Source organism: Pleurodeles waltl, chromosome 6 (assembly GCF_031143425.1).
Source record: "Pleurodeles waltl isolate 20211129_DDA chromosome 6, aPleWal1.hap1.20221129, whole genome shotgun sequence".
NCBI classification, from domain to species: domain Eukaryota; kingdom Metazoa; phylum Chordata; class Amphibia; order Caudata; family Salamandridae; genus Pleurodeles; species Pleurodeles waltl.
The window spans coordinates 627,824,947-627,850,666 of NC_090445.1; the positions used below are offsets into that span (position 1 = coordinate 627,824,947).

At 43.4% G+C, this 25,720-nt stretch overlaps 1 protein-coding gene across 2 annotated transcripts in view; it reads right to left on the reverse strand.

Moving 5' to 3' along the window:
• The window catches only part of LOC138300082 (mitochondrial glutamate carrier 1-like), a 264,150-nt gene that overhangs the window by 124,098 nt on the left and 114,332 nt on the right, over positions 1-25,720 (reverse strand). Inside the window, exons 2-3 of one of the 2 annotated variants that reach the window (XM_069238959.1) lie at positions 16,532-16,657; positions 8,755-8,810 (exon numbers count right to left, since the gene is read on the reverse strand). In XM_069238959.1, the coding sequence (XP_069095060.1) occupies positions 8,755-8,810; positions 16,532-16,657 (182 nt within the window). The remainder of the gene's footprint in view (positions 1-8,754; positions 8,811-16,531; positions 16,658-25,720) is intronic. The other variant, XM_069238960.1, reaches the window with a different exon arrangement.

Genomic DNA, 25,720 nt, shown 5'->3' on the forward strand with positions numbered 1-25,720 from the left:
AAGTCCAAGATATGCAATGTGATGCTTGAAAAGCAATGCTTAAGCATCTTTGTCTTTGTTGCACATCTTTCAGTGCCAGAAGCATAACAAAAGGCTTTGGGCACTACCAGTGCCTGTTTAGGATGCAATTGTTAAGTCTTCTAGTAAAGTTTGTGAATGATGACCTGAAAATTCAGTAATACTCAGTGCACACATCCCATACCTGCTGCCATCTGGACCATGGGGATTTTGAAGCTGTGGCATACATAAACTCAGGGCCTGACTGGAAACGCAAAGGCAGATGTGGAAAAATTGTCAGACCAGTCTACATAGGGTGCATAGTGAGCATGCCCGACCACTACAATAGGGTTTGGGGGTTCCCTCCCAAAGGAAATTTGGAACAAATGGCAAAAACTGTGCATTCTGCAACACATTTTTCATTATGTATTCAATTGTATTAGTTCTTAATGTAATTGATGACATTACAGTGCACCAGCATATGACAATCTTTACTGGGGATCTTCAATGATTCCTTCACCAAAAACCTCTAACAGTGCCTCCTGTCTTTCCATAGCCCCTCTCTGACATGTAGTACAATTGTTTTATAGTGTCTCTCTTACCAGCATAGGGTGTTGAGCACTTTACATCACACACACACGCAGAGACAAATAATCATAAGTTTTTAAATCAGTGTTAAGAAAATGTTGATAGAGGGGACTACAAGATGTATGACACATGGTAGTGGTAGGTATTTTTAAGAGTGCTTGGTCTGGGGAAGCATAAACTCAAAATTCCGAATGTAACAAAGTGGTTAGAGTTGACTTTACTAATAATTTATTTCTACCCAAAAACTTTTTTTTAAGCAAAATTAGATAATCACAGACTGCAAAAAAGCATAACTTTCTAACCTATACCATGCAGTTTTCATGCAGCTCTTTGATGGCAGTTCATAGTTCACTGTGCTTTTATTATGATTGTAACTTATGAACTGCACAGTAACAAAAGGAGCTCTGTGACAGAAGCAGTATCACACTAAGGGCCGGTTCTAGAATTTTTGGGGCCCTGGGCGGAAAAGAATTGTGCGAGGCCCCTCTGATTTGCATAAGCATTCAGGGCTGTTTGCCTCTCAATAGATGTCCCTGCTCCTGAAGCTGCTTTATGTAGACCCCTCCTAGGCTGCAGCCCCTCCCTCTCAGGTACCTGTAAGCAACTGTTAACAGCTCATATAGGGTTGAAGGTGTGAAGACTGATTATCACAAGAGAAGGTTAAAAATGGCAGGGAGCTAAACGACAGGACTATAGTCATCCTGCAACTCCTATGAGTGTGTGGGGGTGGGGGGTTGCAAATGCATCCTGAAGAATGTGTCTCCTTGCAATTGGAGCTGGTCCCCTCCCTTGGGGTTTGCCTGGCTACACCATACCAGAGAGGGCAGGGAAGGGTTCCTCTTCTCTTGGGCCCAATTGCAAGGAGGCAGCTTTCCTGCAGTGGCCTGGCTATGTCCACACTGGTGCGGGCCCCAAGTTCTTGGGCTGAGTGTGGGGCCCTAGGCAGCTGCCCACACTGCCCATGCCTAGTGCCGGCCCTGATCACACTTAGCTATGCATATAAAATACTGTTCTGTGATCTGCATAATACACATTCTTTGGGGCAGGCATATTAACCCTCTGGAATACCTTAGATGAGTCAAAACTGCCACTGGACAAAATGCGGTCTTTCTCCAGCAGGTACATTAATCACTAGAGTTATCTTTGCACTTTTTTGTTGCCTGAAAACTGTTAGATATACAATAAACTCTGCAGTGCTATTAAAACAGCTCCACTGCTACAAATCCGGGCCCCAGTAACAAAAGTGACCGCCCACCCTTCCAGCTTCCCGTGGAGATGCTGGATGCCCGTTACAGCCAGACCAGCCTTGCAAAACCTGCAGTAGATATGGGTGAGAACATCGAGGCACACACAAGGAGCTGCCTAACAGTGATGGCAAAATAGGTCAGGACATTATTAAACCTTTCTAGGGTGGTTGTTTGCCTGTTTCACAGCTGTTTTCACGTTATGTGGAGTCCACAAATGAAGTAGGGCACAAGACACTAGGGGATGTGCTTTCTGCAACAGACAGACACTTCAGAGAAAAGATTGAAGGAGGGAATTATGGAAGGGAGGAATGGTGTAGTGAACACACAAGGCAAAAGAGGGAGGTGCAGGAGGGCGCAATAACAGAGTGAACATACCAGGAAAAAGAGGAATAGTGGCAAAAAAGCTAAACATTGAAAAGCCACATACTGGAACAGAGGAAGAGGTGTATGTGAGAAATTATTGAGCTGGCACAGTGGAGGAAATAAGAAGAATTAGAAGGTAGCCACACTAGAGTGAACACACCCAGAAAAGGGAGTGTTGGGAGTGTGCAATGCTAACATGGATACATCAGTAGAAAGAGGGTGTAGCGGGAGGCAACAACAACAACAAGTTAACAAGCAAAAGCACCATGGGTGGAGGTTGCCATGTCATATGTGACAACAGTAGAGCCTGGTGGTTCTTGTCAGTCGAGAACTCAACAGGCACTGATTCCCCCCACATGCCACATTCAGTGCATGTGGGTGTGGTGCTAGAAAAAAAACAAGTAGAGAAATTAAATGCTGTCCCCAGGGGCAGTGAAAAGAAACTTTTGGAGCAAAAAATTTAAATAAAAAAGAAATAATAAGGAGAATTATATTGTAGTGTGGATTCTAAATGTACCAGTGTCCTCACCTACTTGGGGTGAGCAAGGATGTGCAAGCTAAACTAATTTTACTTCTCCAGGTTCATTTGTGCCAACACAGCAAATAACTTATGATGGTGTTACCTCTTCCTTTCCCACCAAGGAACTTGCAGAAATGATTTCCTTTGTTTTCCATGTAACATGAATATCAACCCATTTCCTGCATTCTGTGTTCCAATGGTGCATAACCTCCTACCTGCTTTGTTATATTTAGCAATGTCAGTGTAGCGACATCCTGGAACTGCCAAAGACCAATGAGCACCGCAGTAATAAATTACACGGTCACAATATGTATGCTTTGCAATGGTGGGCTGCGCAGGTGGATTGCTCGCCATGCCTCCTTGACTACACCTGGCAGCCCTCGTTATTTATTACACACAAACCCATGTGGTGATAGGGCCATTTTGTTACAATGTCAAACAGAAGGGGATCACGTTCCTCTTGAAATTAAACAAAAGTAAAACAGGTCATTGCAACAAAATATGATGCATAAAGTACACGATAGCCGCCAGCCTAGTGCTGATACATGGCACACCAGACATGGGTAGATATTATTAAAGAGTCATATCGTAGTGAAGTAATACACATTTGCTAACAGAGACCATAGGGTGTACCCAGATGCTTCATACTCAGGCCCATATTTATCCTTTTTTAGCGCCGCATTTGCGTCATTTTTTGACGCAAAAGCAGCGCAAACTTACAAAATACAATTGTATTTTGTACGTTTGCACCGATTTTGCATCAAAAAACGATGCAAATGCAGCACTAAAAAAGTATAAATATGGGCCTAAGTGATCTCTCAGTCTAATTATGGCACCATATTTCCTTGCAGTTCATATTTGGTGTGGTGTGATTTGCATGTTGTTCTGACAGTCTGCTCTCTGGACTCCGCACCTGACTCCTACCCGACAAATCTGGATTACATTCTGAGTGAGCTGACAAAGGTAGCATGGAAGGAGAGATTTCCGCTTCAGACAATGAATCTTGTTCATCTCTTAGAGGATCATCTCCACTGAAATATCCAGGCTGCGGGGAAGTGGAGTGGAACCTCTTAACTGATGAGATGTTCTGGGTAGTTTCTTCAGTGCCTCACCTAGCAACAATCATGGTGTCCTGGTGGCTTGCGATGACTCAGGGGTGACGTTCGAACGGCACTCTAAACTTTCTTACAGTGCACCAATCTTAAATGAGCACCAGATCACTAGCTTTTAAACTAGGGACTTCAGCTCGCTGGCAGTGACTGGCTTTTTTGTTTGAGTCATTTCTTTTGTTGTACACCTGTAGATCATCCACAGGACCTGGGGCCCAGAAAGAATGGTGAGGAATAGAGTCTGCAACACACGTCCCATGGAGAGGTAAACAGGTGCCCTTCTTATGGTGGAGTGTGGAGTCAAGCAATAGTAAATCAGAAAGAAATACATGGCTAGCTCTGGATCATGCTGGCAGGCAGAGGCGATCCTGATTACCTTGTTTTAGGTCCTCATGAATCTCTTTATCTCCCCATTTGCATGAGGCCAATGGGGAGTATTTGTTTTGTGAGAGATGCCCATTGACTGCAAATATGATGATACCTTGTGACCTCAGAATGGGGGTCCGTTATCCCTTCTTAGTTCTTTGATAAAACTATGGGTGGCTTTGATTTTCTCAATTTTGGGAATCACCTTACCGGTACTCAGAGAAGATATATTTTCACTTCAGGGTATTTCGAGTAGTCATCTATCAGAACCATGGTGTATTTTCTGACTGGAAGGCTCCCGAAATCTTGGCTGGCTGTCGAGGTCGTCTTTCTGTCTCTACTGGAGCAGATGGGCCGGGTTTCCGGGAGGCTTGACACCAAAGGCATGATTGTATTAGTAACCACACCTTAGTCCTTAGCTGGTTCCTGGTCTCGACCATGCCTTGTTGTCCAGCATGGTCAAGATGGACAGCATGATCAATGAGACTGGAGGGGATTACTAAACATTGTCCTCTCAGTAGGCATCCCTCAGGATCACCTGTCAGCTCCTGACAAACATAATACAGGCTTTCCATGATGCGTCTGACTTCTGGGATGAGTTGAGTCCATTGTTTCTTTAGGACATGCCACTAATTGGTTTGTACAGCCTTTAACGCTTTGTGAAGGCATTCATCTTGGTCAGTAGTCTGATGAATGGCTTTCATTGAAAGTAGAAGGGGTTGAAACTGGTCTGCCACATTTCTCACTTAATCTTCTGTTTCCTTAGACTCATTTTCCATGTACCATCTTTTGTCGTGGCTGCCTGAGGGTGCTGAGAGAGGTAATCTTCAGGATTGGTTGATCCAGGGCGATATTGTATATGACAATTGTACTCCTGAAGATGGAGCATCCACTTTCAAAATCAGGGAGGTGGCTTTGATTCAGTTCCTTTGAAAAGTGGTATACGGGGCCTATTGTCATTAGTGATGCTCAATGGATTGCCATAGACATATACATGGAAATGTCTACACCCCCACTGAATCGCAAGTGCCTCTTTTTTTCTATCTGCGAATACCTCTCTTCCTTCGCTGTAAGAAACCAACTGGCGTATGCAACAGGACCATTTTTCACCTTTCTGTCATTTCACTGCTCCTAGCCCCTTTGGGCCGGCATTGACTGCAATGGTGATCTCTCTGCATGGATAAAAATACTCTAGAGGCATGTCTGCATCCCTGGTGGCTTGAAAAGCTGCTTCCTAAGCTGGGCCTGAGGACCATGGTGCTGCAGACTTGGTCATGCCTCTAAGTGGTTGAGTCAATATTGTGAGGTCTTTGATGAAACGCCTGCAGTAGTTCACCATTCTCAAGAAACTACAGACCTCTATCACTGTTGTGGATCAGGACACTTCTTTGATGTCCTGAACTTTCTCAGGGTCAGGGGCCACTCCTTCTGATAAAAATACGTAATCAAAGAAATGGAGTTTCTGTTTTAGAAATTCACGCTGGCTGCAATGGAGAATTAGGCCAGAGTCCTGAATCCTTTGAAGGACTCTCTGTGGTCAGATATTGTGTTCAGGTATGGTTTTGGCATATATAAGAATGTTGCTGCTGAGATTGACGACTCCTGGAAGATCGTATAGGAGCTCATGAATCACATTCTGAAACACCTCTGTGGCACTCAAAATGCCAAAATTCAGTCTCCTGTAGCGCTGGAGACCCACATTTGTCGAAAATATGGTGATATAGCGGGACTCTTCAGCGAGGACATGCTGGTGGTGTCCTGACCGTAAATCCATCTTGGAGAACCAACTGGCCTTGCTCAGCTTGTCCTCATTGTGGGAGTTAGGTGTTGTTCCTCTAGATCGCAGCATTTGGTAGTCTCATGGCCACATATATTTGCACTTCACCCGGTTGCTTAGGGTTCATGGCTACCAAAATTGGAGACACCCAGGGTGTAGACCCCACCACCTTTTCAATAATTCCTGCCACTTCAAGCTTATTAAGCTCATTCTCTACCTGAGGCCTCAGGTGAAATGCAATGTGCTGATGCCAGAGGGACACAGGTTTCGATCTCTCCGTGTGCAGCTTTATTTCCTTGTTTTTCAGACAGCCAATGCCATAAACACCTTTGGGAATTCCTCCAGGATGTTGTTTATCCACTCCCGGTACACTCTGAAAGCAAATATCACTATGCCAAGAGCTTCTGCGGCCGAGCACCCCAGCAGAATACCATGGCTGTCTTCTGCAACATCGACCTGAGCCTCAACTGACTGAGACCCATACGCAATGGTTGTTTCGAATCAAGTGGCAAGTGATTGGTTTTGTCTGTAAGAAAATATTTTGACCTTGGCTGGCTTTAGACTGAGAGGTGGTGTCATTGTACGGTAAGTGTTAGAGGACATGATGTTGTATGAAGCTCCTGGGTCCACTGCTGCGAGAGTGGAGTACTCCTTCGCACATATCCGGCACCGGGGTAGCCGCCATGCTGTCTAGGCTGCTGCACCAATAGTGAAAATGAAGTGCTCCTCATCGTCATCATCATCCATGTCACTGCCTCTCGCAAGTGAGTCCAAAGCAGCATTCACCGTGGTGTATGGGACACCTCATTTACTTGACCTGCATACTTTCATTATGTGGTTGATTTTTCTACACCAGGCACATCTTACTTTCCTCTCACCGGGCATTCACTAGGGTGATGCATCTGCTCTCCGCAATAGCCACACATTTTGGGCATTGTGATGCTCTTCCTGGGCTTAGGTCTGCTGGGTGTGTGTGTGACCGCATTGACTGGTTCGACTTTGATTGGTTTCTGTAAGGCGGCTTCCAAGTAGAACACCCAAACTTTTGACAGTTCTGTAGTCAACCCCATCATCAAAATATCAGCCAGAGAACTCCAGATTCTTTTAGAGTTCATGCTCGCAGCTTCACAGAGGCACATCCTTGAATTATTTGGCCCCTTATCTCTTCATTTTCATCAGCGAATCCACACGTCCTGACTAGCTCTTTCAGCCTCATGTAGAAAGTGGCAACGGACTCTTCCGTTTGTTGCCTAGCTTGGCAAAATACAAACCTCTTGTAGCCTTTGTTTGTATGGGCTCAAAGTGTGCAGTGAGAACTGCAATGAGGGTAAGATGTGTTTTGGGGGTGGCCTCTGAGACTGTTTTGCAGATCCTCTGTTTGTCCTTAAATGTCCATAAATGTAAGATCATGGCTCTCTTCTGGACATTTTCCACTCTGGTGGCCTCAAAGAACAGCAGTACTCTCTTGACCCAGTCCTTCCAATTCAAAGCTTGAGCTGACGGGGCACCCTCAACAACTAAAGGCTCAAAATATGGTATGGTGGCCATGGCATTGCTGGACTAGCCACTTCTGGTTTGACTTCTCTGTGGGGTGCAAGTGTCCTTTTTTCTTTACTTTAATTTCTTTATTTTTCTGGTTAAATCACATTTCTATGAGTTGTGCTTCACTTGAGGAGGCTAATGGTCCACAAAGGGTCCCCCTTGAATCAGCACTGTAGAGTGTTTTCAGGGTATCTAAATGGCCTTCCTTGGTGTGAACTATTTGCCCTTAACACACAGGGCCTAGTGCCCAGTCCTTTGTTCTTCCACCAGAAGCTTTTTCATGATCTAGTGGTGGGGGCGGGGGGGTAAACAGCATCCAGCAGTTCTAAACTGTTATTTTTTTTCACTCTGGCCACAATCTCGAATAGGAGGGGCCCGACAGCAGGGGGCGCTCTCATCTCATCGAGGACGTGCGTGTGCTGAACCGCCTATGGCAGTTCCAACGCTGACTTGCCTTCACCCAAATGCCTCCAACAGCCAGCAGTCACGAGAGCCGCACTCACAAGATTGGGTGGGCCCCTATCATGGCAATGGTGCACCGCATAGGTGTGGTGCTACCAAAACACATGTGGCATAGTCATTGCACACCAAACACAGGCATGCAGCCGCCATGGGGCTCCAGTCAGGTAAGTCAAACTACCTCTGTCACCAGTGCTGTATTTAGAGATAGCAGTGTAGCTGCACCCTGGAAAAGCCAAGGGTTAAAGCGCACAACAGTGATAAACGACACAGACACAATATGTATGCTTCACACTGGTGGGCCGCCCAGGTGGGTTGCACGCTGTGTCTCCTTGACCATGCCTGGCAGTCTTCATTATTTATTGGCCGTGACCCACATGGTCATGGGACCAATTTATTACAATGTCAAACAGAGGGGAATCCAACTGAAACCCCTCTGTACTGTTTATCTTCATGGTAGTGCCCTCTTCCCAGTTATGTCACTGGAACGACACTGCACTGCATTGTGAAGGTCACATATTCTCTTCCTCTCGAAGCCTTAGCCCGACTTTCTCATACTGAAAAGTCCATTTAGCAGGTAGATTTATCTCATGTGTGGCTGGATTCCTGCACAGATACCTTCATTCTACGAATCACAATGACAGATTTACTTAAGAATATCTGAAGGCTATGAAAGGTGTGTAGAAATGCTATGAAGATTTAAGTAAGATACTGGAAGAGGAACAAGATGAACCACACAAGGCATCAAACTTTGTGAAAGGCCAGAGAAAATAAAATCTCACTTACCCCTGTACATGCCAAAGTAACCTTCCGAACGCAATGTCTTGACCAGGCAATCCAATCTAGTTGAAATAAAATGCATTTTGTAAGGCACCAGGCTTCCATGAAATTGTTCCTCTACAAATCAATTTTATGTATTTATTTAGTCATTCATTAGCACTGGGTCTTCTATAACCCTTCCTGCTGACTTTTGGTAACTTCAGAGATCTGGCAAACAGGAAGTGCTGCTTGCTTCTTGGAATACGAAGTTAGCGTCCAGTCGTGCAGTAGTGGGGCGAACAACCATGTCTGATAGGCTTCAGGATAACCTGTATTCCCTGTCTTTTCCAATTGAAGAGAAATCCTTTAGGAAGCATTTCTTTCTATATAGATGTGTTATTAATAATTATGGCAATGCTGCATGTTTGATGGCAAGTCCCCCGTCCCTCCTATCGATGGTAGCTGGCTTCCTGGCTCCAGCTCATATGCATTGATTTACCAGAGAGTGGAAATGTGGTTGGCGAAGGGGGAAACCTTCATCTACAAACACAACATCCAGCAGTCAGAGCAGAAGATGGTCTCTAATCCATACAGAAAAAGTGGTAAAAAACTTTCTAATTTGATATTGGAAATATATATATATATATATATCTACAAACAATCCTTCAATCCTTTGTTTCACTCCGTGTTTCTTCAGGAAAGAAACCCGTACTACAACCACACTATATATGAACTAATCATAAACAAAATCCTCACAAGGTTCATAAAGCGTTACCCTATTAACAAAACAATTCTGTAACAAAATATCACAATGCCTCTAGCAAAAAAGTAAGACAAAAATTGGTTTATTTTCTGTCTAATACACCTGTGCACATCATATATTCACTCCAGCTAATCCACAGTCAAAATGTAAATGCCCAGTGGCCCATCATTTAATCTTAAAACCATACTGCATTATTTATGTTGTCAAAATTAATTTTCAAACAAATATAAGAAATATAATATGATCAATTATTAGCCCATACATAAATTACCTTAAATCAGTAACATAACCAAGTCAAGTGGCTTAAAGGTACTGTGTATCACTCATATTCCAACATAGAAAAGGAGGGAGATGAAAAAAGAAAATTAAAAAAGTGAAAAAAAAGTGGACAGGGAGAGAAAAAAAGGGGGCAACGCAGATAAACAACGCGCCGCCGGCTTCGCGGCTTAAATCAACGCTCCACCTGCATTGCGGCTGGAGAAATGATGTGCAACACCCACTTACGGAGGCTGAGAACTCCACAAACCCCAGGCAGCACGGTTTTCTGGTACTGTGCGACTGGATTTTCCACACATCGTCCATGGGCATCAAAGTCAAACCGACTCTGCATGGATCCGTGGTGCCCCATCAGGAAATCGACGTATTGCTCTCTTGTGAGGAAGAAAAACAAGGCATCGCCAACCTGACTGGAGAAGGAAATTACGCACTGCCTCATTTGCGCGTAAGGAATCGGTGCATCGCTACACTTGTCTGATGCACACTCACCCGTGCAGCTTTATTTTTGATGCTAACCAGGTACTTTGTGTAACAACAGCATTCTCACTGTTTTCTAAGGAGTAAGACTCTTATTCTTTTAAAAATTCATATCTTGACTTGTATATGTTGGATTTTTATTTCGTTTCGGTCTTGTTTGCTGTTACCTATTTTTCTAAACTTGTGTGGTCCATTTTATAGTGTTTCACACAATACTGTGTGTGTTAGTACAAATACTTTACACATTGCTTTTGAGGTTAAGCCTGCCTGCTCGTGCCAAGCTACCAAGGGGGTGAGCGGGAGTTAACTGAGTGTGATTCTCCTTTACCCTGAATAGAGTGAGGGTCCTTGCTTGGACAGGCGGTAACCTGACTGTCAACCAAAGACCCAATTTCTACCAATTTACAGACTGTCAGGCCGTGAGAAATACAGTTTGGTAAAGTTGGTTATCTAAATATCTGGCGTGATATAAAGCTAATTTTTGGAAATTACATGAGAAATACCTTTAGCTAGTAAGTGCCAAAATAGTTCCTGGCCTTTCGATGTGGCTGCCCTGATAAAATCCTGTCATTGCTCTTCCTCCCTTTGTTTTTTGCCAAACACCTGGGTTCACTTATATATTCTTCTTGACTCCAATATTTCTGCAGGACCACCCCCTCTTGCAGCCTGCACTAAGTTGGATTTAGCTCTCTTACAGTCCTCATTGAACCATTCAGCCACCTTATGATTTACAATGAAATTGGGTACTGTTTTATAAAAATAATCCTTGACTGTATTAAACAGACCCAGAGGTGTTCCCATAACCATGAGGCTATCTAAATCTGGCTTCTCAAGTAAAAACAAATAAATTTTCAACTGCAGAATAAAGTTGCGCTAAGACATCCTTGTTCATCTCTAATTGAGGCCATGTTACCCTCCTACTGTCATTTGATGTAATGATTGGAACATCCTTCTCACATACATTCAGATCATTACATAAAGGGGTTACGTTTTTTAGCTCTAAATTTAGGGGGTTGTGATCACTATCACTCCTCTCCTCCACCATCACATCATGCAAATTAGGCCATAAATCAATATCTAAAAGAATATAGTATATCCTGCTTCTAGACTTAGCCCTTGTGAATGTATAATTTGCCCCTTTATCTGACCGGGTTCGCCTATTGCATGCCCATTTCTTAAATGGACTGTTGCTAGCTGAAAGGCAACTTTTGAGCTTTTTTTCAACACTGGTATCGTCAGACTAGGTATACGCCTCTCCTTATCTTCATCCAACATCAGCTCCTAGATAAAATCAATAGGTTCAAAAGTAGTGTTCATGGCACTACAATCAGAAAGTTCTTAGAACCATCCCTTTCTAAGAAAACGGATATAGCTTCCATAGTCTCCTAGTCATAATAAGAGCTAGTTGGATGATTATAAACATTAATTAATCTTAGCCTTGTTTATCCCTTATTTTATTTTACATGTTAGAGTATTTTTCACCATTATTAGTAAGCCACCCGAAGGGCACCCTTTCTCTGATGTCCTAGCCTCAATGCTAAAATTCATGAAACCAGATTTATGAACAGGGTTTAAGTGCCAGGTTTCTTGGAACAGGCATATATGGAAACTCTCTGTAATTTTACCACAATCGGGATCAATAACTTTCGAGTGACTACCAGCTAGGTTCCATGAGATCATCCTAAATCTTAAACCACCATCTTTATCCTCTATAGTTTGTTCCTGCAGGAGATCTTGACATACCCTTTTATTCATTCTATTAATACCAATGTATTAAGGGGAGTAGGCAACCTATTAACCGATTTAGGAACTGACTTAGGAGCAGACACATCCAAGCCCCTACCACTATCAGTCAACCCCAGTTTGGCTAATAGGCCATTGTGATAACAGGGATTGTCCATCCTAAATCAATAAACCCCATTAAGGGCACCTCCATCCCCCCTTACTATGTGGAAGCAGTCAAGACTACTGGGTTGAACCACCTGGGATGGAAGACTACTAAAAGACTTAGGCAACTCCACATTAGGAGGCTTATGTTTAAATTGAATTTGAGATCCGTTAGGTGGACAAGTGTGTAAACCTAAATTGACAAGGCCTACAGCACATTCCTTATGGCTCATATCAATGGCTATATAATCAAACTGTGAATTAAGTACTGCACAATGCGTCACCTCTACAATGTCTGCCCTAATCACAGAAAAGCAATGACTATAACTCCTTACCCAAAGAATTACCTTGTTTTTGAGAGACTCGTTGTGTTCGAACGAACCTTTAGACAGTTTGGGATCATTAACCATATACACCCTTTTTGTTATAGCCAGTGTCGAGTGACTTCCATAGGGGAGACCACCAAATCTGTAATTAGACTCAGAGCCCTCAGCAGCACCCATTTTGACAACCACACCTTGTGGGCTAAGGTGCTGCTTGATGCTCCTGTACCAACAAGCAGCAAAATTATGTGGACCATATTTATCACTCAATGAGAAATTACGTAAACTATTTTGGTATGTACAGGGTCTATGATTACCACTAACACCTCCGGGTGTGCACATTAGATTTTGTATCTTCCCAGAGCGTGGTATACCTTGTCTTATCAACCCCTCCAAGGGGCCAGGCAAGCTAAAAATCTGTGTGTCTCAGTGGTGCTGGTTCCCTTCTGAGTGTGATCATTAGTACGCTTACTACTTATTGTAATAAGCGTGGTCGTTTCCCCCACTTTTTCTTGTAACTGGGATACTTGAGAATGTAAGATAGTAATTTCCCCTTTCAATTTTGGGATAAAAACCCTTAGTTCTTTAATAGCATCATCCCCTCTCACTGCACAGGTACCAGTGGCCCCGTCTGGCCTCTCTTCATTATTTCTCCATACACCCACTTCGGTAGATTCTCTAGCAAGCGGGCTGAAATGATTAGAGCACAAAACATTGCTAGTAAAAGAAATATGTCCTTCTTCATCAGCTTGTTCATTAGCTGAGTGCGTTTTAATGTGCTGGGATTCATCCACTATTAAGTTTACAGCCCTTTTTAACAAAATCAGCAGTTTTAGGAGCGCTAGTCTCACAGGTCAACTTCTTCCCATTCCCAAAAAATAGACTCCATTTCCTCTATAAGATTATCAATCTCCTCAATTTCACAATTCTTCACTGCGTGTTGTCCTATCCTTTTGCTTTTCCGAATACCCCGGGGCTGGATCGAGCTTCCCGCTTTCCTATAGTACCAGGAGAGTTAAACAAAGTACAGAGTTCAATGCACAAATTACTGCATCACCAATTTAGCTAAAGGTGTGGTACTTAGTCCCCGAGTCAGCTTTAAATCCAGGGCACTTTAGCCACCATGCCAACTTAAAGTAACTCACCTGTATGGGAGCAAAGGGCCACGGGATGTGTCCCTGCTGTGCCTCTTCCTGGTACTGATGGGCACAGGACTGGCCTACCCTTGACCTTGGCTTCACTCTGACGCATCCCGCACGCGTCCTGCGTGGGTCCTGCACCACGGATGATAGAGCACACTTTTGAAGCGCTCAGATGCAGGCAAGGTGGGTGATGTCAGACTCCACCCTCTGAGCCTTACGGTAGCAGTAGTCCCCAAAAGTAATCAAAGCTTATTTTTATTCTATTTAGGATAACAAGCACTCCACATCTCCAGCAGTCCAATTCACAATGTTTCAAATCTTTATTGTCCGTTTGGAGGCCAGATCTGCCTTGTATTACAGCAGGAATATGTACAGTAACTTGACCTTGCAGATATGTTGGCTGAAATCTTCATAGGAGGAGTGTAGAAATTACAAATGTTGGGGTCCATTCTCGGGGATGCATGGAAATCCATGTGCAATTTGTGCAGCTGGGAAAACTGGCTGTTTTTACTATTTACTGTTTTGTTGATATTACAACCTTTACATATCTGTCTTCTATGTGAAGCCTATCTGCTTGTGGCCCAAGCTACCAAGGGTTGAGCAAGGATTCATTTATTGAGACCTTGACTGGAACTTACATGTGATTGTGGCCTCGTTACTAAATGTAGGTGCCTACCTGCCCTTACTAATAAACCACTTTTGAACAACTATATAAATGCCAAAACTGTAGACTAGTATACATGTTTTACACATGTGCCAACCAGGTAATTAAGTCACAGAAGGTCTCAAAACCAAAGCAAACATTATCCAACCTAGGGATGTTAAAGACTCATTCCTGTTCATGATGCTCGATTGCACAGTGAAAACTGAAACTGTTGATTTTCACTGGGTGGCCTTTTGAAGAAGCAGGCAGCCTTTTAACACTGCATAATTATGCCTACAATTAAAAAAAATGTGCTGCCAAATGACAGCTGAGAATAACACCGAGGTCCAGCTCGATATATGTTTCTAGCAACATAGAGGTACTGCTTCATGGGTTCTGCTAAAACATCAAGTTACTTTACAGTAATTTCTAAAGTTACAATTAAAGTTTGAAAGGACGCTGCTTAATGCATGCTGCAGTGACCTTAGGATCATACTCAAGGAGGCTGATTACAATTTCAAGTATAATTAATATCAAGGTGCTGAAGTCAATACGATATTAACCACCTCAGCTGATGACCGATATGGCAACATTTCAGTATGTTTAAAAAGGAAGGGGAACTGCAAGTAGACAGATTACTATATAAATTTGACCTGAACGCAAAAAAGTGCTTCTTAAAACAAAGTCCGAAAGAGCATTTTGTTATGGCCTAAGAAGGGATCATAATCGTCCCAGAGACGTCATAAGTGCCAAAATGCCCTCTGATGAGCGTGAGTAGTGAGTGAGCAGGATTTACGCTGACTTCTTAGTCTGTCCTGCCTCTTAGAGAGTCTGAACCTCTAATCCCCGCCCCTCAGGGCAACAGGACAAATTCTGGTTAGATCTGTGGATTATGTAGTCATTTCAATTTCACGTACAAGTCGGGAAGTACTCCTCTCTGAGAGCCAAGCACCTTTTTTGATTGTAACAGTAAACCTCGTGGTGGAGAAAGATGCATAGAAAGTAATGAAAGAGACTCCACAGTTTATCCTCACCTAAAGATAAGGTCAGTGACAGGAAAACAGAAGGGGATTAAGGACAAACCTTTTACTGTTTGGTGCTGCTAAGAACATAGCACATTTGAAGAGAGCACGTTTTAATCTGGATCCTCTGGCCTAAAGATCACCGACTCCAAATAAGAGCGGACCAAGATGTGGAAATCTGTAGAGGTTCAGTGTTTGCTTTATGATAGAATGGTTTATTCATTTTAAAGAGATTGCTTTAATAAATACATTTGAGACGATGATAATGCTTACAGATTTGGTCATGTGCCATATCAGTTGATGAAATTCCTGAATTGTAGATATTGTTCAGTTACTTTTAAATGTCTGAAAGCATTGCTCTTTGTTAAGGTAAAACATTATGCTGTACTTCGGTGTAGGTTTTTTTTTTTTTTTTTACCACTAAGTTGCTCGCACCAGTGACGTCGCATGTCAAAACTGCAATCGCTCAGGCAATTTCCAAGGACGGAGTCCTTTTTAAGAGATCACGCACCTAATGTCTGACGCTCGTTACGAGTATTATACCGGCACGTGGACGACAATACAGTACTAATTTCTCTCTGGAACTGACATAGCTTACAATGTTGTTACGAACAGAATATACAGTGGCAGAAACAGCGACTAGTTCAGAGTATGGAGTTACTTGGTGGAGAAGCCTGCGGCACCTCAAGATTCCAAATCTCTCTAAAGGAGATGGAAGAACAGACAGACGGATGGACCGGACGTCGGATGTCCCGAGGATCTCCGCTTTAAGAGGTGCTCCATCTCTGACTGATAGATTGCATGTGTTAAGCCACAGATCAGAGACAGGAATCACGAAGACGGAGTCTGTGGACCTTGTGTTCTTCCTTTCAGAAAGACGAAGAACCAGTTCAAGAGACTGCTGCACTCTCCATAGTATGGAGGCATACCAAGGAGGGCTTCATGTTCGAGAGCATCAAAGACTCTAGAAGAATAAGCAGAACCTGGACGGAGAGGTCTACCTCATCATGGAGTAACTTTTATTTTGTTCTTTATTATCTTAACAATGACATTTGCAGACTTGAGAATAATTATGAACACAGGCAAATGTCTGGTTTAGAGATCTGTTATAATCTGTAAGTAACAGTTGCAAGCCAGTTTTTCTATATTTTAAAAGCAATTAGACATACACACTTATACGTGACAATACCTTATATCTATTCATCGGTTAAATAAATGCATATATTTTATAAAATTACTGTGTATCTGTCCTGTGGGATAGTGATACTCACATGCTTTTGTAAATTTGCTGTCCATTCCTCTGATTTTGCAACCTGGTCTTGGTCAAATCAATCGGAAAGACACAGGTAACGCCAATGATCCCTGCAACACCTCCATTGATGAGTTTAGCTGGCAAACTAAAAGAAAAGTGAAATGATTCACAGGGGAAGCACTGTACAAGTACGTAAAAATTATAAAACACAGTGTAAGAACACTCTTATCTGCCCATCTCTTTCGACTTTCAGAGTTCGGATTTAACGAGCAGATTTTTTTCTGAAAAAACCTCTTACAAGTATTTCGATACATTTTCCAAAATAAATAGGACATTTATATATGAAATTAGCAAAAATACTTAATCACTAAATTAGCTTTTGTGAACACATCAGAATGACATGCGACAGGCTCTGCTCATAATCCTATAAAATACTTCAACCAATCTTTCTCATTAGGCGCATAAATTAAGCTTGACCCCTCAGTACATGGCATGGCCCTACGTATGCCAGAAACCATGCTAGTTCTTGTATAATCTGCTTAATATTTTTTCATATCTAAATCAACAAATAAAATTACAGGACTATATCATATGTAATACCCTTCTGTTACTTTGTATGTCATCCCAGAAATTACGCCAGTTGAGTATCAGGTAGATTTTATTCATTTTGATCTTATTGTCATTAAACCCGTTTCATAAGAACCAAAAAAATAACAATCACAGAAAGTCATAGCGTTTCAATTATCATGATACATGCACTTTAAGTCTCAGTGGCAGCAGTACGACGCATACGTAACATTTTTCTAGGAACGTGACTTATCTAACTTAGCACCGTGTGACACTGCTCTGATTTGGATATTGCATTGTTCATCATCTGTACCTCTACATTCATAAATATATGAATTCATGTAAATAAATGAATAGTCTTAACTGAAATACAGATCACGCACTATACATCTCTGCCACAATTTTGTTCTAGAATCTTTAGCAAGCGGTGTTCCTCTTCCAGAAAGGAGTTAATATAAAGATATATTTCTACACTACCAGATTCGTAAAGCTTTTCGTATACCGCACAATTATGGAAAATTCCCACGTTCTGCAAATAAATTCCTAATTCTGATTCGCAGAACCAGTGTTTGCTCTTCTTCTGAAATGAAAGTGTATTTGAGAAGGGGGAAATTCTGGCTGTGAGGTGGACTTTCCATACTGGCCAGTTAGGTAGTATGAATGATTTTGTGGGTGCCCCAGAGTGGGTACACTGTGAAGACCACTGAAATATGTGGTTACCGTATTCATGTAGTTTCCAACCTTGACCCTTTGGCAGATATCTAAATCAGGCCCAAAGTATACACCAACCGAGGCTCAAATTCGTGATTATGGGGTTCCAATACAGATCCCTGCAGTTGATGCACTAATCCCCGTACCCATCAGACCCGGTAATTTTTATATAGCTGTTTAAAGTTTGTGGTCAATTAAATATTTGGCTTATCTCATGAAGTCCCGGAAAGGTCTTCAATGCACACACTGGAAGGTGATCTTCCTCTTGACTCAAAGAATAGAAGCCCTCCCTACCTTATAGTAGTCAACATCATAGTATATCCAATGCTCTCACAATATGTTGAAAATTGCATCCTCATATGTAACTATACAAAGCACATATCCCGTACAAAATGAGTGATAGGGTTCATAAAGCAACCTCTTTCACAAGAGATCTTTTAATGTACTCTACCTATATTGTTTTAATGAATAAGTTATGCCTCTCTGTGCAAATGAGCCGTTAGCTCATTACACGTATTGAAAATCCTTTTCCATTTGAACACAATACATGCATTGGTAAAATGAAAAGGTCCGACTATAACGTGCTAATACATGCATAAACACAAGCATGGCTACACGTTGCTTGCGTGCATTAACAGATTAATGGCAGATTTATTGGTTTTGTCAATGCTTATTTTCCTTTGCCTACTCCCTATATTCACAGTCATTGTTTTAACTTTCACACAGCTCTTAACCTGCCCGAATTTGAACGTTACCATTGAATCTTCCTGTTTCAACTGCATTACGTTACTGCTAAAGTGCAGCGGCTCTTCTCATATCCTTTATCCCAACAGTGCTAAGTCATTGATGAGCAGGTCAGCTTCAAAGCTGGAGGCTGTGGGAGCTGCAGAAAGTCAGAGCAAGGCCAGATGCAGGGCATCTCCACTCTTCTGGAGCACATAGCTTCTGGATCACACTGCTTTGGTGCAGGGGTGCGAGTGAATCGCAGAGACACAATTTCAATATGTAAATGGGACGGGACTCTGCAGTCAATCTGTGAGAGCGACATGATTGGAGGAACTGAAAATGACAGGCTTTTGGAGGTTATGTGAGAAAAGGAGGACCGCATCTTCGAAGGCAATGAGAAGCAAAGGTCTGCATTGAAGGGAACTAAAAAGCAAGGCACCATTACACAGAGAATGAGAAAAGAGAAACAACTAGGAGGTTAATGAGAAAGAGAGGATTATCGCCCTGATGACAACGTATGAAAGTAAGACAGGGTTCTAGAGGCAATGTGTTAAAAAAAAGGGGAATAAGACCCTAGGAGAACGAGGAAGACTGCTCAGGCAATGCCAATGACACTATCATGGCTCAGGCACAACTCGAGTGACATTGGATGTAACGAAGAATTGATGTGATGAAAATAAGATGGACAAGAATCTAGAAGTAATGTGAGAAATGATCTAAAACTGACTGCTCTTCTCACTGGCATCGCCTTAGTCCTCTTGGCTTTTTCCTTATTTTCTGCCCTGGTCTCTTCTTATTATTAAGTTTATGTCTTTAAGGATGCTGAGGCTTGACATTATAGACTCCATTGTCCACCAGGTTATGTCCCATCCACCTTATTTGGAGTGTATAACCATGGAAACTTTTAATTTACATCCATCCTCCTGACTCAGCCATAAGAAAGAGGCATTATGCACATGCAATGAAATAAGAGACAAGTAGCATTTGGAAAGAAAGGGACTTCTAGATTTTAGTAGTAAATATGTATGAGTTCCGAAAGTCGAAGAGAGAGACAATTTACAAGAAATTATTGGTAATTCACCTTGGTTCAGCATTTTTTTAGTGTGTGCACATTAAGTATTGTAGTTTTAATGAGTGTTAAGGTGTGTGTATTACACAGGTGTAAGAGGGTACTGGTACACTGCACCACTGAATCCGAAGCACTTCATAGTTCTGGTAGCTTTCATGGTTTGTTTTTAGGGATCAGGGGACTGTATCTCTCTCTGATTATAGACAGTAACTGCATACTTGCAACAAAGCAGGCCAGGAATGGTACAGGCATGAGACAGGCTAAAAAATAGATTCCTAATATCTAAGGACAGACCCGCAGGTAACCAGTAAAGCAAAACAAAGGAACGAGTTCCTGGATAAAGAATAAGATCCTTTAATCGGCCTACAACAGTGACCTTTCCATTGACAGTCTCACTCCAACTGGCCTCAGGAATTCAAACCACAACATTCCTCCTCATAACTTGGAACGCGGGGCTCCTCAATGCGAGACGGGCGCTTGTGAAAGAGAGACGGGCGCTTGTGAAAGCAAAGGTTTCAAGTATGACACATCCTTCTCCCTTATACATTTAAACAACAAATAAAAAACTCAAGTTAAATACAATTAACGGCTCCCTAAGTTGGGAATGAGATAACTTGGAAGTACAAATAACAGGAAAACTAAAATATAAAGTAAAAGTACAATTCAATGAAGGTCACATCCAAACGCAAATGTCTAATGTCGAGCATTGGTTGTAAACATTTTTTTTTAATATATATATCATGTAGCTCAGAGTGAAGCATTCAAGTGAGTTTTTTTTATGAACAATTCGATTTGGTTCCCTTACATAATATTTCAAATATGCAGGTGGTTTTCTTTCTCTCACTATTCTGCCTTCTCTTCTATTACCACCCTCTCCCGTAACCACTTGATCACTCACATCTCCTCTTACATCACTTCCCGGAGGCAACAAAATATAAGAGTTATCAATAGATTCACCTACTACTCCCTCATTTAACATGAGACCGCTACACTCCTCCTCAACATCACTAACAGTCTTTCTTGATTCATCACACGTACCTCCCTTCTGGTACAAAGCTACTCTGCGCTTATTCCACTTGGTCCCATTGTTCAATTCCACATAATAATCGCTCACTTGTCTAAATTTAGAAGGACTAAGGAACTTAAACCATCCTCATATTATAAGTACATCCTTGACTTTTAACCTATAGCCAACTTGTATACCAGAACGTTTGCATCTCTGCAAAGTTTTCACATAACTATCAACCTTTACTACATCATCCACCAACTAACCAGGGACTAATTTTGTTCTGGTCTTAAGCCCACTCATGACCTCAAAAGGTGTTTTATCTTTGTCCTTAAGCTTGGTGGTGCGATGAGCCCAAACCGTCTCTTGTACTGCCACATCTATGTCTTGATTACCCCTCACAGCCAATTGAATAGTGCCCTTAACCATACTGTTCATCCTCTCAACAATGCCATTGGCTTGAGGATTATATAGGGAAGTACGATTGTGCGTGATCCCATATGCCAACACAAATTCCTTCGTTTCAACAGAGGACAATTGCATGCCATTGTCAGTAATGATAGTATGAGGCCAACCTTCCCTCTTGAAAATTTCTTTCAAAATAGCAATAGTACTCCTTGTCGACACCTCTCTCATAAACTCTGCCTCCATCCATTTAGAAAACACATCCACCAAGACCAAAGCAAACCTACGGCTGTACCCTACATCTGGCATAGGCCCTATAAAGTCCAAACAAACTGTGTGCCATGCTTCACCAGGGTCTTCAATGTGTCCCATCTGTGACTTCGTCACAAGTTTCAGTCTTTTTCCACTCTCCCTACTTTGAATACACTTTTCTACCCACTGAGCAGTTTGCACATCAATACCAGACCACCAACATTTTCCTTAACTCTCCTTTGAGTTAACGGCCTAAATGTCCTTTGTGCGCCAATTGTATGATTCTCTTCCTTAAATTCTCCATTGGTACAAACCTGTCACTTCTCATCACCACCCTTTGGTGACTTACCGACAACTCATCCAAAATATTTACATAAGGTCTCACAGATACTGTAACTGCACTCTCTCTCCTTGAACCCTAGACATCATCCTGCTCACACTCTGTAAAACAGAATCCCCTGCCATTCCGTGTACCCACTCCGTTTTAGAAAAAACACCTAAACCTTGTTGCACAATATCCTCCATCCTTGCCACTGCCCATTCTTCCTCTTTGTACAAAACGGCATGTCCATTAACCACCCTCCAATCCACAGCAAAACGTGAAAGTCCATCTGCTTGAATATTCCGCCGCCCTTGAATGTATTCAACATGATACATGAAATCCTGTAGGCGAGCAGTCAGCCTAGCCAATCTTGAAGATCCTTTGCCCGCTCCTCCTGCCGATAATACCTTCATTAGAAGTTTGTGATCAGTTCTCAACTTGAAACTTATGCCCCACCAAAATGTTCTAAAGTACTCTGCTCACCACGCAGCTGCCAAAGCTTCTCGCTTGATCAGTGAGTAATTTCTGTCACTTTCAGTCAGCGAGCGTGAGGCAAAAGCTACCCTCTTTTCAACTCCCTTGTGCAGTTGTGATAAAACCACGCCTACACCAGATGCACTGGCGTCTACAGTGACAATGGTAGGAAATGATGTATCAAAGATACAAAAATTCTTGCAGCACACACATCATGCTTCATATTATCAAAGCACGCCTGATGTGCATCTTATCATACAAAACTACGTCCTTTACGCAGTAAAACCTTCAGCTCCTCTGCTTTGTCTGCAAAGTTATCAACAAACGTTGCATAATACTATATAAGTCCCATAAAAGATCTCAGTTCATCCTTGTCTTTTGGACACGGAGACAGTTTCATAGCTTCCAAAAGATCTCTCTTTGGTTTGATTCCCTTACTAGAAATTGTGTGGCCTAAGTATTCAATATCTTTACTTAAAAAAATACATTTCTCTTTATGCAACGTAAGGCCCATCCCCAAAAGTTTTCTAAGCACCTTTCTTAAAATCTGATTATGTTCTACAACAGGGGGTGCAAACACCAAAATGTCATCTAGGAAGAATATTACGTTGTTAAAAGCCTCAAACACTTGCAACATCATGCGCTGGAAAACACTCGCAGCAGATGAGAGGCCAAATGGCATTCTAATGAAGCAAAAGGTGCCATCCATGGTGATGAATGCTATAACATCTCGTGAACTGTGATGCAAACGGTAATCACTCTTAAGGTCCAATTTCGAAAAGTACTTGCCTCCATTGAGTAACATGATGAGTTCGGCAGAGGAAAATTATCCGTTACAATGCTCTGATTAACACTGCGAAGATCCACACAACATTTTAGTTGTCCATTAGACTTCTTTGTTATAACCATGGGAGAAACACAATAAGAAGCCTCCACAGGTTTGATTACACCCTCCTTTATCATATCTTTCAACATGTTACAGACTTCCTCTCTGACTACAATAGATACTTTCCTAACTTTGTGTTTCAGAGCAACAGCACCTGGCTTCATGCAAATTTTGTGCACATACCATTTCAACTCACCAATCTCTTCCCAAAACACTTCCTTCACTTCCTCAAGAATATCACTCACACCACTATCTTCAACAATCAGAATTTGTTCTGGACCCCTTGGGTTCACAATCAAATTAAGGTCGTATTGATGCATCCACCCCAAAATTGGTGGCCCACTTTCAGCCACATAAACTTTGCCATGAGTTTCCCTTGTTTTGAATCGTATGGAAGTTGTGAAAAACCCCAAAATGTCAATCTCCTCTCCTTGATATTCACCTGGACAAATGTCCTTTGCTCCCAGAATAAGTTGTGGCAACTTCTCAAGGAACATATCTTTAGGAACAATGGTATACTATGAAACAGTGTCCACCATTAGTTCCACATCTATGTTCTCTATGTTGAACCAGGCTTTGGGCCTTTTTTTAGGTCAAGTGTTAGCGTTCGGGCTGCTGTATACTAAAGTATACAATAGAGTGAGTTCCAGCATTTTGATTTGTTAGTTGCAGTGTCCTTCAAAAATCTTTGCTTGCTAGTGGTCAGTTCTGCCTCTTTGTCATGCCTTTTTTTGACTTTGGGAGCAGCACAAAGAACTGTGTAATTATGCTACGTCCTATTTATCTCTTCTGAAGGGGACTTTTTCTTTCAGTATTGGCCTGTCTGCCTTGCACTGTGGGTGTGTGTTCAGTCCCTGCTCCCCACCAGCTCCCTCTGTAAACATAAACCAACATTAGAGGGGGGCTTTTCCAGAACCAGCTCACTCTCGCTCTCTTCCTCTTGTTATTTTCAGTCTGTGTGGCAATAAAAGTCCAGTCAGTAATTTACAACGCTATGAGCTCTAACTCGAGCAAACATAAGACTATTGCATTCCAAATACTTGTTCTGAATGTTTTTAAAAGCAGTGCTTGGGGGGCGTGGTCAAGATGGCGGAGCGCTAGGTCGTTCCTGATTGCGCTCCCCCACCTCGGCCTGGAAAAGCGACCTGTGGCCAGCCTGGGGGAGGCCAGGAGGCTTTCCCCGTACCGTGCGGCTCCCCCGGGTGTTCCGGGCACGACGGCACCGGCCGGAGCCGGGTTGTGCCACGCCAGCGGGAGGAGCGGGGCTCGGCCCGGCAGTCAGCGTGCGGCCGTGGCACGGCGGGAGGAGCGGGGCTCAGCCCGGCAGTCAGCGTGCGGCCGTGGCGCGGCGCGAGGCGCGGCCTGGGCCTTTTCCTTGGCATCTCTTGGGGCCAGGGCACTGGGGATTTAGGGTCGAGGAGCCTTCCTGGGGCCCCTGATAACTGGAGAGAGCCACGGGGCCCAGCACCTGGTGGTTAAAGCGCCTGAGAAGTGAGCAGTGCTTCTGGGTGCCCTGCTGTTCCGGCGGTGACTGACGGAGCTTCCCTTCCCGGGAGCCTCGGAGCGAGGTTGGTGAGGCGCAGGGCCCTGGTGGACAGCGGAGATCAGGTTCCCTGGCTGCTGGGTGGTACACCCCAGCGTTTGAATCTTTGCCTAGCCTGGCCTGCAGTCCTGAGAATGGGTGAAAGGAGCAGACCGTAGTACCTGGTTGCGGCTGGGAGCTGTGCCCTGGCGCGGTTCCGGAGCGAGCAGTGCATGCCGACCGGCCTTGGAAAAGTGATCTTGGAGGACCCACGGAACTGAGCTGGTGAAGTGAGATCAGGCCGGCGCGCCATGGCGACATCGAAGTTCAAACGCGAGTGCTCAGTGAGGGATATGTTGGCAGGGGCGCGCTCTACGCCTGGGCCTATGATGGAGGACTTACCTGAGTCGAGGGCCTTGGAAAGTCGAGTTGAGACGGAGCCAGAGAGTAGTTCTTCCATGACGAAGGGCTTTCTGACTTCCCTGTTTGAGTCGCTTCGAGGTGATATCCAGGAGCTGCGTAGGGATATCTCACAGGAGGTGAAGGAGATACGAGGTGAGGTTACCTCCCTGGGTGAACGAGTGTCGCAGTTAGAGAGAGGACAGTGAGATCCCTTGCGGCGAAGAGGTCGCGGGCCTGCAACAGGAGGTAGTCTGCCTCCGAGAGCAACAAGACCTCCTTCAGATGGCGGTTGAGGACTTGGAAAATCGCTCTCGGAGACAAAATATTAGTATACGAGGGGCCCCGGTGGGAGCGGAAAAAGGGGACATTGGGGGCTACGTGGTGGATTTGTTTTGCTCCTTGCTTGGCACAGAAGAGACACAAGAGGTAGTCTTGTACAGGGTGCATCGAGCTGGGCGCGCGGGGTCACTGGAGACCGCCCCCCAGACATTTTAGCTTGTCTCCACAATTTTGTCCTCGAAGAAAAGATTCTACAGCGGGCACGCAACCTCCATTCTGTCCTCTTTCGAGGGCATGAACTTCAGGTCTTTCAGGATCTATCAGTGCGGGCTTTGCAGAGACGGAGAGAGTTTAGGCCAATCACGGATCACTTGAGGGCACACAATGTGTCCTACTCTTGGGGCCATCCGTTCCGCCTGGTCTTTCGCTGGGAGGATCAGCTTCGGCAGGTGAAATTGGTTACGGAGGCTGCCCGCGTCTTGGGCCTTGAGGACACAAGCCGGGAGCCGAGTAAGGGGGCGGCTCTATCGGCGGGTGGCCCTCCTCGATGGCGGAGAAGAGAGAAGAAAAGGAAGTTGCAACGTCTG